The sequence below is a fragment of the Mus caroli genome, chromosome 6, assembly GCF_900094665.2.
Source record: "Mus caroli chromosome 6, CAROLI_EIJ_v1.1, whole genome shotgun sequence".
Taxonomy (NCBI): domain Eukaryota; kingdom Metazoa; phylum Chordata; class Mammalia; order Rodentia; family Muridae; genus Mus; species Mus caroli.
The window spans coordinates 44731349-44745634 of NC_034575.1; the positions used below are offsets into that span (position 1 = coordinate 44731349).

Below are 14286 nucleotides of genomic sequence, written 5' to 3' on the forward strand. Positions count from 1 at the left end.
TTGATGAACAGAAAAGCCTGAAACAGGGACCATGCTGTGAAGTCTCACGGTAAGTTAAGCATCCAATTAAGTGCCACACTTACTTTAATTGGTTAAATGGGCAAAAATCTGACACAGGTGCATAGCAGAAAATGACTGCATCTTTAGAAACAACCTTGCAGGAGAGTCTCAGATTTTCTGTGATGTACTAGTCTGACATTTCAGAGACTCTGCCTCCACAGCCACTCGGCTGCTGCGGGTTGCCTCAGCCTCTTCTGAGCTTTTAGGATACTTCTTGAAGTCAACGATGTTATTATGCCCACTTTATAGGTGAGAAAGAAGGCACAGAAGAGGGATGAGCACACACAACCAGCAAGGACTAGAGAGGGGGCTGGTACTCAAAAACGCCCTTCAGTCTACATTCTCAGCGTCTTCTGGGGCCTTCAGCATAGGAACAGGTCCTGCCACATGACCTGGGCTATTTTGGGAATGAAACTGATAGGAAGCATCCTGACCACTTAGTGTCCCCGGTGCACTCTGGGGAAATTCTAGTGTAATAACTGAAGAGCGCCTGGTGTAGTTTTTTGTTTTTTTTTTTCATTTTCATTTTCTCCCCTGATACAGAGTCTCATCTATCAAATAGGTTGGACTTGAACTCTCTATGCAATCAAGAATGCCCTTGAATTTCCAATCTTCCTGGTTCTACCTCCCTAATCCTGGCTTTACAGGCAAGCACCATCATATCTGACTTTATGCAGTGCTGGGGATAGAGCTCAGCACCTCATGCATCCTAAGTAAGCGCTCTACCAACTGAGCTACACCCATGGACAGAATGTGTGTTCGTTCTTCTTCTTTCATTATGCAAGCAGTCATAGGACATAAGTAAAGGTTATTTCTGCAGACATCTTTTCAAGATGTCTAGACGCTGTCACCATCAGAGACTGTCTGAGGAGAACTGAGGACATCTGATTCCAGTGCTCAAGTTCAGATGAAGGAAGGTCTGCCCAGTGTGTGCTGTGTTTGAGCCAAACAGTATGGACTAAGCTAGAGAAGCGGCCTGACAGCCTAGCTATGCTCATCTTGGCTGCGGCTGATGCACCATAATCGTCGTCTATGTTCTGGACCAACCCTCCTTCTGGCTTTACCTCTGCATCCTCCTTACTCTGCCTCGGAGAGATGGGGGAGGGGCCTCAGCATCAGTCATCCTCCTAGGTAGCTGGAGCACCATTTCAGTGCTCACAGAGGGAGCAAGAGAGTGAGTGTGTGACGTCTCTTCATTTTCCTTCTCATTCTCTGATTGCATAGAAAATAACTCACACTCGTATCCTTGACCTTCTACTTCAAACTCATGGGGTTTCAGGTTTTCCTATCAAGGGATGAATCTCTACAGAGCACAGTCTCTTCCTTTCAACATGTAATGCTGAAGGGAGGCTTTGTAGATGGTGGGGAGCCACCCACCTGCTGCTTAATCCCTGAAGTGTTTAGATGATCTATCAGCATAGTTCACAAACATTAGCTGAGCTGAGACACGAAAATAAAGGCACCTGGTACAGTCCCTGTCCTCGTAGGTATGAAAATGGGTGGTGGATGGCGACTTTAGTATTGAATGTGGCAAACCAGAAACCAACACTGAGACTGTGTGATGTTCAGGCACCTGTGCAGAGGACTGTGTACCCAGTGGACTATAAGCATCTTCCTAACCCAACTGTATGCTGCTTCCTGAAGTCATAGGCTGCTGAGGATTAGCCAGACACTCCAGGGACCCCACAGCTTACATTCACATTATAATATACCTTTCCTTAAAAACTACATTCATTTATTTATGTAGCATTCAATGCCACAATGTGATGTGCATGTGTGTGTGTGCGTGTGTGAATGTGCATGCACACAAGGCATTATACTTATCTTAGCACTGGGAAGGCATAGACAGGTGGATCCCTGGGGCTCTTGGGCCACCAAGTCTAGACTAAGTGACAAGCCCAAGTGTCAGCAAGAGACCCTGTATCAAAAACTAATACCCATGAATGACACCCAAGGTTGACCCCGGGCTTACGTACATGCACATGTGAAATCATGCACACACACACACACACACACACACACACACACACACGCACACACACGCAGGCTTCCAGAGATCCTTTAATGCAACACTTACCCAAGGTCTGTCTTTCATTGTCTAAATCATTACTGAGGTTGTCTAAGGACAGATTATCACTTATGTCACTGACATATGAATCATCATCAGAAATCTGTGGGAAAGAAGAGATAGCACACATGAAAGACGGGGCAAAGAAGAGAGCAGCCTTTCTGAAAAAACCTGCTCCAAATGGCCAAGCACACCTCCCTCACATTACCAATCCACAGAAATAATTTGGGGTTCTATTTTTATAGAACCCCTCCCAATCTTGCCTAGGTAATGCTCAAAGAAAAAGGGGAGGGGAGGAGAGAGAGAGAGAAGGAAAAAAGAAAGAAGAAAGAAAGCAAGCTAAAGCAGAGAGAGAGAGAGAGAGAGAGAGAGAGAGAGAGAGAAAAGAAAGAAGAAAGAAAGCAAGCTAAAGCTGAGGATTCAGGTCAAGTGCTTGCTTAGGAAGGAGGAGATGAAGGGAACCCAAGTTCAATACCCAGCACAGGAATAAAGGAAGAAAGAGACAGGAGGAAAGAGGGCAGAGAGGAGGGAGGAAGGAAATCCTTCTGTACTCTTGGTTCTCACAAGAAAAACAAACAGAAAATTCCAAGGCTATTGCTGTCGTCATAAAAATTCTGATTTCCATAGCATGCTAATACTTTAGTAAAAGGGTGGACAGCTAATCTTTGAACTCACTGTCAAAACACACACTTCCATGGGAATTAATACATAAACAAAACCATAATTTTTATAAATCATACACCATATATAAATATATTATATAATACTCCTCTACATTTAATGGGTTACAATTGATAGCTGTGGGGCTTGCCTATTCCAGAAAGTAAGGTATTTTATGCATCCATTTAAAACAATGTTTATAAGTTTAAAGTAGTATAACAAACACATCAGACAGTAACAGTATACAATGTATAACATAAATTAGAATGATTAAAAATCCCACACAGAATATAAGCATGTGTAAGCGGAGGTAGAACTCACAACTAGGAATGGGAAGTCGCAAAAAGTCTAAGTGACAGAAACAGAGGGAAGGCACATTTCCACATTCTCCTCCTAGCAGATCACTTTGTGTTTGGGGGTGTGTCACAAGCAGACCTTCAAAGTAATGGCGGGAGGAGCCGTGGAGTCCAGCATTTTTGTTGACAAATCTTTACTATTCTGTGTGGTGAGCCAATAAAGGAGATGATTGAACACAGTGTTCCTACCTCGTTTTCTGAAGAGCTAGGAGACAGCAGAACTTCCTGGGCATCGAAGAACTCGGAAAGGGAGTCTGTGATGGACAGCCTGCTCTCATTGGAGAGCTGGTGCACCAGGGCTCGGCCCTCATCCCTGGAGTTTTCCTAGTGGCAGGGCAGAAAGAAAATTGCACGGATTTAGAACCGACTCGAGCGAAACAAGCTACACAAAGGATTTCAGTGCATGAACACTGGGTCCCAGGCCCATGCAAGCAGGAGACTCGGAGCTTCCAATGAGCAGTGAGCCTCACAGAAACAAGGCGAGAAGCAAAGTTCTCTCCCAGATGGAGACTTCACTTACAGGGAAGAACTTTGCTCAGGCACATGCCACAAGTCTCAAGCACAAACCAGTTGTGTTCTGCTGAGGAGATGGAGGGCCCCAAGACTGAGGCACGCCCTTTTAGTCTCTATGGCTCAGCAGGCTTCTTTCCACACTAAACTGCTCAATGCTGGCTGACTTCAGGCGGGGTGTCTCACTGCATACTCAGAGGCCAACAGGCTGCTGCCAAGGGGCCGTCAACAAACAACTCTCTTTTGGGCCAGAGGTGCCCATGGTGGTAGACCATCCCTTATTCATGGAGGAGTGGGAATAATTTTCTTGTCTCTCTTCACTCACAATGACTCTTAAAGAAAAGGAAGCCTCGGGCCCTAGTATGACTAACAATTTAGCAGAGCAACACTCTCCTCTTTTCTCACATTCCCCCACTCTTCACCCCACTGAGTCCGGACTCATGCTCAGGGAAGGATCCGGAGAGTCAGTGAGTGTGCTTTCTATTCCATTTGCAAGTAAAATTTCAACCCCATTCAATGAATTAAGCAAATATTTGCACAGAGTCAATCGCAGAGGAACAAGGAGAACAGACCCGGCTTCCAGCCTGTGGGCGTGTACACAGTGGACAAGAACCGCCAACAGACATTGGGCTACACAAGTGGAGGGGAAGGTGACCTCAACCCTGACTCGGGGGAGCTAGACCCTGGTGAGGACTAACTTAGGACAAAGGTAATTTCCTGGAATTGAGTTCCTCATCAGCCCAGGTACTTCGCTGGCCGGCTGGGGTGACTCTTTGTCATGCATCTGGCAAGGGAGCCACAGAGCTGAAAGGCAGTCCAGGCAGATGCTGTCAAAACCAAAGGTCTCATGAGTTCAGGATGCTCTGATCAACTCATCAACACACCCTGTGCCCAGGAGACCCACCAGGACAGGTATTTTTATAGCTCTCACACAGGGCCTCGGGTATACAACCAGCGTTAACCTAGCCTGTGTCTACGTTCTATAAACTCACTTACCTGATGACATCACCCGATGACATCCCTGAATATATCCTAGTAGTTAAACACCTCACGACTGACTTGAAAAAGAAAAGTTTTTTTAAAATTCCACAGAAACAAACCCCACAGCTCTGTGTGCTGGTGAGTGTGGATAATCTGTTCCTGCCTGTTTGTTGATGTCTTACGTTACTCGGTATTACAAGGTCTTAGTTCACAGAATAAAGACAGTGACGCTGATTTGGCATTAGCTAAGCCTGTCATTCTCATTGAAGGCTTTATCTATTTATTTATTTATTCATTCATTTATTTATTTTACATGCCTCATTTTATAAATATTTCACTATAAAAAGTCAAATTCAGTTGACACTTTTGAAAATTTATTACTCTCTAGTTTAGAAAATCCTTATCCTAGCAGTTTGATAAATATTTGAATCAAATTTTGTCTCAGCTTTCATATTTAACTTGAATTTTAGCACACAACGGAATAAAACTTAAGCTTCTTTTCAAACTGCTTTCAGCTGCGCTGACCTAATTTATTAAATAATCTGCCTTTCCCATTGAAGTTTGATGCCTTTCTTATCCATATAGTTATTTCTTTTCAAAGGAGAACTATAAAGCCATGTCCATGTCTGAGACAGATGATCCACGAGTCTCCACCTCACTTTAAGGAAAGGACCTTCCACGAGCACCAGGCCTTCGGGCTCAGCAACATATTCTTGGTTATGCAGAAGTATGAAACTGTGGTAAGAACACATGCTCTGGCCTATGAGACGTGGATTTAAATCCTGATTTTATAAGATGTGTTTCTGGTGGAAGTTATTTAACTGCTCTGGGCTTTGCTTTTCCCTATTTCTAAATTACAACTACCATCCCTTACTCCATAGAATGAAACAAGGTTAAGGGTGTGTAAATAATGTCCAGGGCTCCATCCTAATATTTTTATATTATATATTATAATATTTTATATTAGCAAAAAATCCACATATAAATAAAGGAATAAGTTATCTTCTCTTAGGTTTTTTTTTTAATTATATTTTTAAAGATGCCTTCAATGGGATTTATTTATTAAGCCTTACTATTATCTTAGACAAGCCTGAAACTCACTCAGTACCTGATACCTTGGGTTGGCTTCACACTATCCTTTTGCCCCTGTCTTCTGAGTGCTACCTCACATTCATTCTTAAATACCACTTGGATATAGAAGTTATTACTCTCACTTGGTCTTTGATTTTTTTTTAATAATTTATTTTTTCACTCACTTTACATACTGATCTCAGCCTTCCTCCCTCCTCTCCTCCCAGTCCTGCCCTTACAAATCCCTTCCCCCATTATTTCTCTGAGGAGAAGGGGAGACACCCCCCCTTGAGTACCACCCCACCCTGGGACATCTAATTCCAGCAGGACTAAGCACATCCCCTCCCTCTGAGGCCCAACCAGAAAGTTCAGGTAGGGGAAGGGGATCCAATGGCAGGCAAAGGAGTCCAGGACAGGTCCCCCTTCAATTGTTAGGGGACTCACAGGAATACCAAGCTGCATATCTGTTTCAAATGTGTAGGAGGCCTAGGTCCAGCCCCTGCTCTTTGGTTGGTGGTTCAGTCTCTGTGAGCCCCCAGCCTTTGATTTCTAATCTAAAATAATATAAGATTGTGTATTACACTGGTGATATTAGAATGTCACATTTAGGAATACATAGTAGGAGTGCCCTGAGTAAATTGAGGGGTGATTTCCAAGACAAGAAGACCTTAGGGTTCAGTATCCAGGCCCAACACCAGCAGTAGTTCCTCTGTGCAGCCAAAGAAGGCAACAGAAAGTAAGTGAACAGTGGGAGACCAGAAAAGCAGAAGCCTGTGGGCTAAACCTATTGTTGGGGGTCTATCATTGGCTGTAAAATGTCTGTGGCTCCTGGGAGTCACCTACAAAGTGACTCACAGTGTAGGTCAGATACTCAGCCTATAAAGGCACCTGCCACCACCAAGTTAAGCCTAACTTCAATCCCCAGAACTCACATCGTGGAAAGTGAGAGCTGACTCCCAAAAGCTGCTCTCTTACCCCACACATATCCTGTGGTACATGTGTGCACATGTACATGTGGTACATGCATGTGTACACACCATTCACACAATGAACAAATATTTGAAATGATTTAAATAACCAAAATTTAAAGTTAGTACACACACACACACACACACACACACACACACACACACACACACACAGGATTTAGGGTATGTTTTAGCCTGTGTGGCCATTATTTATTTCTGTTCTTACTTCCTGAAGGCAACAAAGGCTTTTCATTGCTGGGAAAGAGCCTGAGTCACTCAGTGGCAGGAAAAAAAAGGATAAAGCACTGGATATAGAAATTCTAGGAAAGAGGAAATAAATGAGACAGAGACACAGCCAAACTGAGACCACTGCGGAGGGACAAGTGCAAGGCTCTGCTATCCCCCTCGTGGACAGGCCATAACATTTCAGCTTTCTGGTCATTTCTTTTGAGGTTAGTCCCACAGATTTGCATTTTTCTAGACCTGGGATTTCGGTTTCATCTCAAAACCAAAAGCCTGACTGATATCCACTGGACATGGTTCACAAATGCACAGTGCAGGTTATCTATTTAATCATGCAGATGTAATTCACATGATAATAATGTATATAAAAGGTAAGAATGGCTTGGAAATCAATGTATAGCTAGAGATGCTTAGTGCTGGCCAGATGTGGCACAGACTAGGCCCTGTGTTAGCTGCTAACATGCAAACCTGAAAGGACCAGGCTAGTCAAAGAGTTCAGGCTTAAAACAGACTACTGTCAGCAGGATACGTGCTGAGGCCCACCAAGGTAGGTGTGTGTGTGTGTGTGTGTATGTGTGTGTGTGATTTAAATATGGATTGAACTAGGGTCCAGGAGGCAAATTCCCATTAAGCTGCTAAACTATGTCACATCTCGTAAAAGGCCTTTCTAACGTGTGTTCACTCACTAATTGATCTCAGTTGTGGTGCAGTATCTTTTTTCTCCTAGGAGTATACAGCTGTGTTCTGAAAGAGGAAAAAATAAAGCAGGAAGAGGAAGAAGGAAGAAGGGACAGTCACAGTAAAGATTAGCACGGCTTTTACAGGACACAAAAAGACGCTGGCAAGGAACTGGGCACTTTGGATCACAGAAACTCAGGTTTCTTCAGAAATGACAAGGGGAACGTTTGCCACTCTATAGTTCCCACTATAGCGACCATAGAGGGAAATGAGGTATGGAGGGAGACACAAAGGAAGGAGGCGGCTGAAGAGTGCTAAGTAGCATTCTGCCAGCAAGGCTTTGCAACACAAGAGCCCAGCAAGCCCTGGGCAGTGGCAGTAGCCAGGGGAGGCCAGAGGCATGGCGGACACTCAAGGGGGTGAAGCAAAAGCCATGCAGCTGGACAGAGGGCACCCAGGACAGGTGGCAGTTGCAGAGAACAGTTAGCAGGCGAGAAACCTACCCACCTCTGCCAGGTTGTCCCCCGGCTTGGGAACAGCAGGCGGGTCGAGGAGCAGAGATTCCGCATGGATTCTGCGTAAGCGTTCTTTAAGATCTGTGTTTTGTGCTAGGGCCTGGAATATGTTAAAAAATAGCAGGGCTGTATTAGTAAATGGACGGTTCAGGAAAATGCAGCAGGGGACTAGGGAAAGCAACTCAAGGAGCGAAGATCCCCTGGGTGTGACACCCTCGGGATGTGTCTGGGCTTCCCCATCGCTCCAGGGGGAGGCTGGGAGGTCACAGTCGAGCCAAGGCTACTCCATGTTAATTGAAGTAGAAAGAGGTTAGTGAAGTTGGCAGAAGGAGTCAAACATCAGCTTTTAAGGCGTGTGACTCACAATCAGTATCTTTATTTCCTGCCAGGCTGATCTATGGGCCAGCTCCCCAACTCTACCCCCACCGACCTAGCGATTCCTAGCTCCTCCCATCCTTGACAAGATGCCAGTGGACATGACCCAGTGTGATTTAATTATCAGTCCAGCTGCCATGGATCTTCGAAGTATGCTGGTGACTTATCCATTTTGGGGAATAAGACGATTTATTTTTCAAAATATGTACAAGCCAAACTTTACTCAGACACAGTAAAGGCTAAAGGACCATGATGCTTGCAAAGGGTGGGTGTGAGCTGTAAACATAAAAGAAACTGCCAGCCATGCTACTGATTTATTCCCTCATGGGGTGGTCCCTCCTCCTACCTCAGCCTCTTGGCCAGGACCTCGCTCACAGAAAAAGCAAGATATGCACTTGCTCCATCTGGCCCTCCTGTGCATCTCATGACTACAGGGCTATCGTTAGGAGCGGCCAGACTCCCTGGCCGCCTGGATCTCTGCAAGGGCTTCATGTATTCCCTTTCTTATCATCACTGTTGAACATAGATGATACGGTCTCACATTGGAGCCCAGGCTGGACTCTTCACACTTGCCTATGCTTCCCAAGGACTGGGATTACAAGGTCACCATGCCTGGCACCTCTATGAGGCAACACATCACTCTTACAGTGGCTAGAGCCTAGAAACTGTGTGTGTTGTATGTGTGTGTCTCTCAAATTCAGTATCCAAGCCGGGTGGTGGTGGCGCACACCTTTAATCCCAGCACTTGAGAGGCAGAGGCAGGCGGATTTCTGAGTTCGAGGCCAGCCTGGTCTACAGAGTGAGTTCTAGGACAGCCAGGGCTATACAGAGAAACCCTGTTTTGGAAAAAAAAATCAGTATCCATACATTCATTGTAATAGTTCTGTGATTATTCTAAAAAAAATTGAAGCAATAAGTCTTAATGCAGAAATTTAGTCATTTTCATCTTATTCCCAAACTGTTCATGTGTGTGCAAGCATATTCCTTAGAAAATGTAAGTCTGGCCTACAAATCATGGTCAAATGAGTGTGGCCAAGCAGATTAGCAAGACAAGGCTGGACCTCTGTGAGAAGTGGAAGGGACATGAGGAAGTCAGGAAGGAACTTTAGGGACCTCCATCAGAGGTACCTTCTAAAAGCAGTACCAGCCCCTCAGACTGGAACTGTGAGAATGTGTGTACCAGGAAGAAATAAACCCTCAAGAAAAAGGCATAGACTCAAAAGCACCAACCCAGTGGAGCCAGTTGCCCCAAGGTCCAAAAGATATTGCTTTCCCTCCAACCATAAGAAAAAAGAATGGAGACTCTATGTGTGGAGTGAGTCAATATTCTTTATAATCTTTCCTTCAAAGATCGAATAGTTAGCACCTAACTATAATCTAAGCACATGGGGGTGGTGGAGGCAGGACCACATGACTACATGAGGCTAGCCTGGGCTATTATAAGACTCTGTCTCAAAAGCCTAACCAAAAATAGCTCAGTTGGAATTGCCACTGAAGGAAAGTACCTGAAGAATCCTCACTAAGTACTGTGTAATACCAGCCAAGTGGGCATGAGTAATGTGACACCGTATACTAATTAACTTACAGTCCATCGGTAGCATTGTTTTTCTCAGTAGCATGGGAAACAGGAAACATGAATGGACCTTTTTTCCCCTTCAGTGTTTATGGTGGCCTCTAGTCACATGATCCTGAAATTCTTTTCTCCCACCAGACCCAAAATACAAGTCGGTTGTACTTCAGACAGCCTCCACAGGAGCACTCATGCTTTCTCTTCTCAAGAAAGAAATTCCAAAGTACAAGTGAGAAGAAATGAGCAAATATGTATGCTGTTTCAAAAGTTCTCTGACTTCCTGAGAGGTCAAGGCTAAGGCACCAGACACCTTCAGCTGCTCGGTTAGCATCGGGGCACAGTGTATCCATGGAGCCCCTGGGCACAGCGTATCCATGGAGCCCAGCCATTCTGGGCACGAAACTGAAGCTGAGCAGGAAAAGAAGTGTGCATGCTAATGGCGTGCTGGAACCCATCAGAGGCCCCGGCAGTGGTTTTCCTGTTTGAAGACGCATGATCACCTGAAAGCCAATTCATATGACTCATCCTGCATCTCTGAGGGGGAACAAGCTAAAGGGTTTGTGCTATTTAATCAAAGAGCATAGCATGCACATATTTGGAGGAGCATTAGGTAGGATCAGCACTTCGAAATGGACACGGAAGACCTGTAAACTGGACATTTCGAACTGCCCTGTGCTATTTATTAAGTGCATCTACAGTTATGATGCCTCAGAGCTACAGACCCTCCTAAATGTCAGCCTTTGTAAGCATTAGCCAATGAATGTCTGCAAGGCAGCCACACAGACATATGAGTTCTACAGAAACAGAAAAAAGAAATCAGTTAAACTGGAAGACATCAAACTCAGAGAATTGAACAGTTAAGAAAATCTTAGCTTCCATGGTCTGGGATTATTTTGAATATGTAAAGTCTGAAGAAAGGCTTGAATATAATCTGGATAATTTGTTTGGTTTTTTTCTCCCCAAGATTCAACTCAACGATGAAAATCATTAATTTTCAATGCAACCATGGAAATGGAAATTATTAGTAACTCACAAGCCTGGGCACAGTTGCAGACATGGATGAGACAGACAAGCGACTTACGGATGACAGAGCGTGCTTCAGCCCGACGACCTGAGCGGAGGGGGAGGGGGCGGTGTCCAGCTCCATCAGCTGCCTCAGCTTCTCTCTCTCCACCGATATGCTATTGAAAGCCGACCTTAAAGCGAAGTAAACTATAAAGATATAATCATTACAAGAAGGGACAAAGAAGAGGCATAATTAAAAACTAAATGCAGAAACTGTTCTTCTTATGCAAGAACTTAGCAAAGCATTCTGAGTTCGGCAAATGCACATTCTACACTGACTTTTAAAACCATATTGAATGTGTGGGAGTGACTTCTAAGGGAAACTTTTAGACTCCGGTGACAACATGAAATGACATAGGTTAGCATTCCCTAATCCTGTGCGGGAGAGCCTGAGTGTGGGAGAGGCCTGTGTGGATGGGACACTGTGTGGCTCTGGGGAAAAATAGAATCTCTTAACATTTACACACACTTGTCAATCTGCCCAGGACTCCCATGACATTATGGCTTAGAGGTTAAGATGACCGCTATTCAGTTTATGTCCTAGAGACAGTTAAGAACAAGGCTCAGTGGCTATAAGGGAAATATGGTATCATTGTATCAGAAGAGGCAGGCTGCACCTCAACCAGGTGGTCAAAATCAACAACCAGTGAGACTGGGTACCACCATCTCCAATGACTTAGAACAGTCGTGCTGTACTGAAGGACGGTCAAGGGTGTGCAACTTGGATCTGATCATGAGGGAACCACAGACAACGGAACATGCTGATGTTTAAAACTGCCCTGTATTCTTCAAGGGTACTGAGGTATCAACTTTATGAAAGACTGTCTCCACTTACTCCCGGCTGAAGAACCAGGACAATGAAGAAAAATGGTGAGTGTAGATCTGGTACCCAACGGGAGAACGGTATTAAAGACATTTTTCAGAAGCTGACATTGTGACCGGGAGACCAAAGTGTCATTTCCCAGTGACATGTCCTGAGTTAGATAACTTCACTATGCCCAGTAAATCCACTAAAGCATAAAGCCTCATAGAAGGGCATACAGTACAAGAATCTCAGAACACTATAAGCATGTGTGTAGAATGCGCTGGGGATGGGGAACAGAGAACTCTGGGCAGAGGTTTGTGCGAGTTCTTTGTTCTAATCTTGCAGCTCTTCTGCAAGGTCAAAGTGATTTCCAAGTAAGAGGCCCCCCTGCTTCCGGCTGGTGTCCTCTGGCTGCACTCGGATCCCCTAGGTTGATTTTACAGCCACTCTGTGAGCTCCCGACCTCCGGGAGCTCGAAGGTTCCATGAGAACTTCAGAAACAGCTAAATGCCCAAACTGGAGTCTTCAAAATCTGAGGCAGGAGCTGTGGGCGGGGCTCAGCAGGTAAAGTGCTTGCATGCAGGTATGAGGACCTGTGTTAGAGTGCCCAGACCGAATGCAACGCTGGGCGTGATACTGGACTCTGCAATCCTTGCGTTCCATAGTGAGATGGAAGGCAGGAAGAGACTCCCCAGGACCAGACAGACTGGCTTATCCAGCAGGGAACAACAAAGAAACCCCGTTCCAAACACAGAAGTGAGGACTGACACCAAAGGTTGTGTTCTTGTTCTCTCTCTCTCTCTCTCTCTCTCTCTCTCTCTCTCTCTCTCTCCCCCTCCCCCCCTCCCCACACACACACTCTCACACACAGGAGCTGTGGCATGCACATGCACAAATTCATACATGCAAACAGACACACATGCACACACACATACAGAGATAGATTAGAAAAACAAAAACAGGAATGGCAAAATATTATCTATTAGGTTCTGATCACACAGGGTGTAAGTTACTACCTAGAGTTAAGGGAATCACTACCTAAAGTACCGATCCCAAAGACCACACTAGATATCATCTTTCCATTCTCTTCCATTACAGCTTGTCACAGAAGGGCAGAAGGAGGAAGGCACCGTGACTGGCTTCTCCAGTGACCTGGTATTTTATTAAATTTCACAGGCTTGCATTTACAGAGGTATCGTTATCCCAGAATGGTCTATTCAATAACAGAAACCAAATACCTACTACCAACTTGCTTTCTTCATTTGCCAGCAAGAAGGAAGACTGTCCACTCTCTGTATGCTGTTGCTGACTGACTGAGGGTGGGGTACTTCGTGAAAGATCCAGAGAACCTTCATTGATATCCTATGCATTCATGCAAATCTACATGCTATGGTGCTGCCTCTAGGACCAGGAGGAAAGGTTCCCTCACTTCCTCATTCTATGACCTTGGGAAAGTTATCAGATGTGCCTGAACTCTACATGGAGATACTGCTAGCATTTACTTTATACCCTATAATAAGGTTTACATAAGACAATGCAGGCGAAGTCTTTAACCCAATGCAATACACAATGAGTGTTACTAACAGGATAATAGTTACGATGATGCATGAGAGGACACACCAGCCTCTCAACTGAAGATATCCAAGAACCTCCCTGGCCTTGCCTTACAAATATGTGGTGGTGAGGTTGGAAAGAGGAAAACAGAGATATGCACTCCATGGAGAGAGGCAGAACTGGAGACATGATAGTGATGACAGTTGAGAGAAAGGACTGGTGGACATGCTGTCATTGCCCAACAGGGATGACAGATGGTGTACAGCAGCCTAGAGATTTACAGACACAGATGCAGCCCCGAACCTGCTGCTCAGCTGCAGGGTCTCCCTGGATCTGGGCAACCATGAAAGCCCAAGATAAAGAAAGGGCTACTCTCTGGATTGGACCTCCTCAAAGGACCAACATGGACCACTGGGGGCCATGTTGGTGTCTGCAGTCCATGCTGCTGCTCCAGACCTCGATGAAGTCTGAGCCATGTGGACATACGCATGCTGTGCTGCTGACCTGATGATGTCCTCGGGCTTTGGTGTCTTAGGAGCCATCCTGATGTGTGTGGCATGTATAGTCAGCCACCTGAGGCCACAGTGAAGCCTGTGCTCCACGCAGCTTCTGAGGGTCATGGGTGGGTCAGGGTTCTGGTTAGAGCCAGGCATCATACTGATGTCTGTGGCCCATGTCAACGCCAAATCCACGTGGATGTCCCTGGTCTGGACTGCTGCCTTTTCAGGCATGTTACTGTCCATGGGCATGGGAGACCTGGCTCCGCTCCTCACTGGCCTATGCATGCATCTCCTCATTTGATGGCTT

General features: G+C 45.3%; 1 protein-coding gene across 11 annotated transcripts in view; it reads right to left on the bottom strand.

Annotated features, from left to right (window-relative positions):
- Osbpl3 (oxysterol binding protein like 3) overlaps positions 1 to 14286 on the bottom strand; it is a 166777-nt gene that overhangs the window by 31831 nt on the left and 120660 nt on the right. For 9 of the 11 annotated variants that reach the window (XM_029478517.1, XM_029478523.1, XM_029478520.1 and 6 more), the window contains 4 exons: positions 11137 to 11267; positions 8103 to 8210; positions 3334 to 3468; positions 2138 to 2231 (listed from right to left, as the gene is read on the bottom strand). In XM_029478517.1, coding sequence (XP_029334377.1) covers positions 2138 to 2231; positions 3334 to 3468; positions 8103 to 8210; positions 11137 to 11267 — 468 coding nt within the window. The remainder of the gene's footprint in view (positions 1 to 2137; positions 2232 to 3333; positions 3469 to 8102; positions 8211 to 11136; positions 11268 to 14286) is intronic. The other 2 variants (XM_029478525.1, XM_029478526.1) reach the window with 1 other exon arrangement.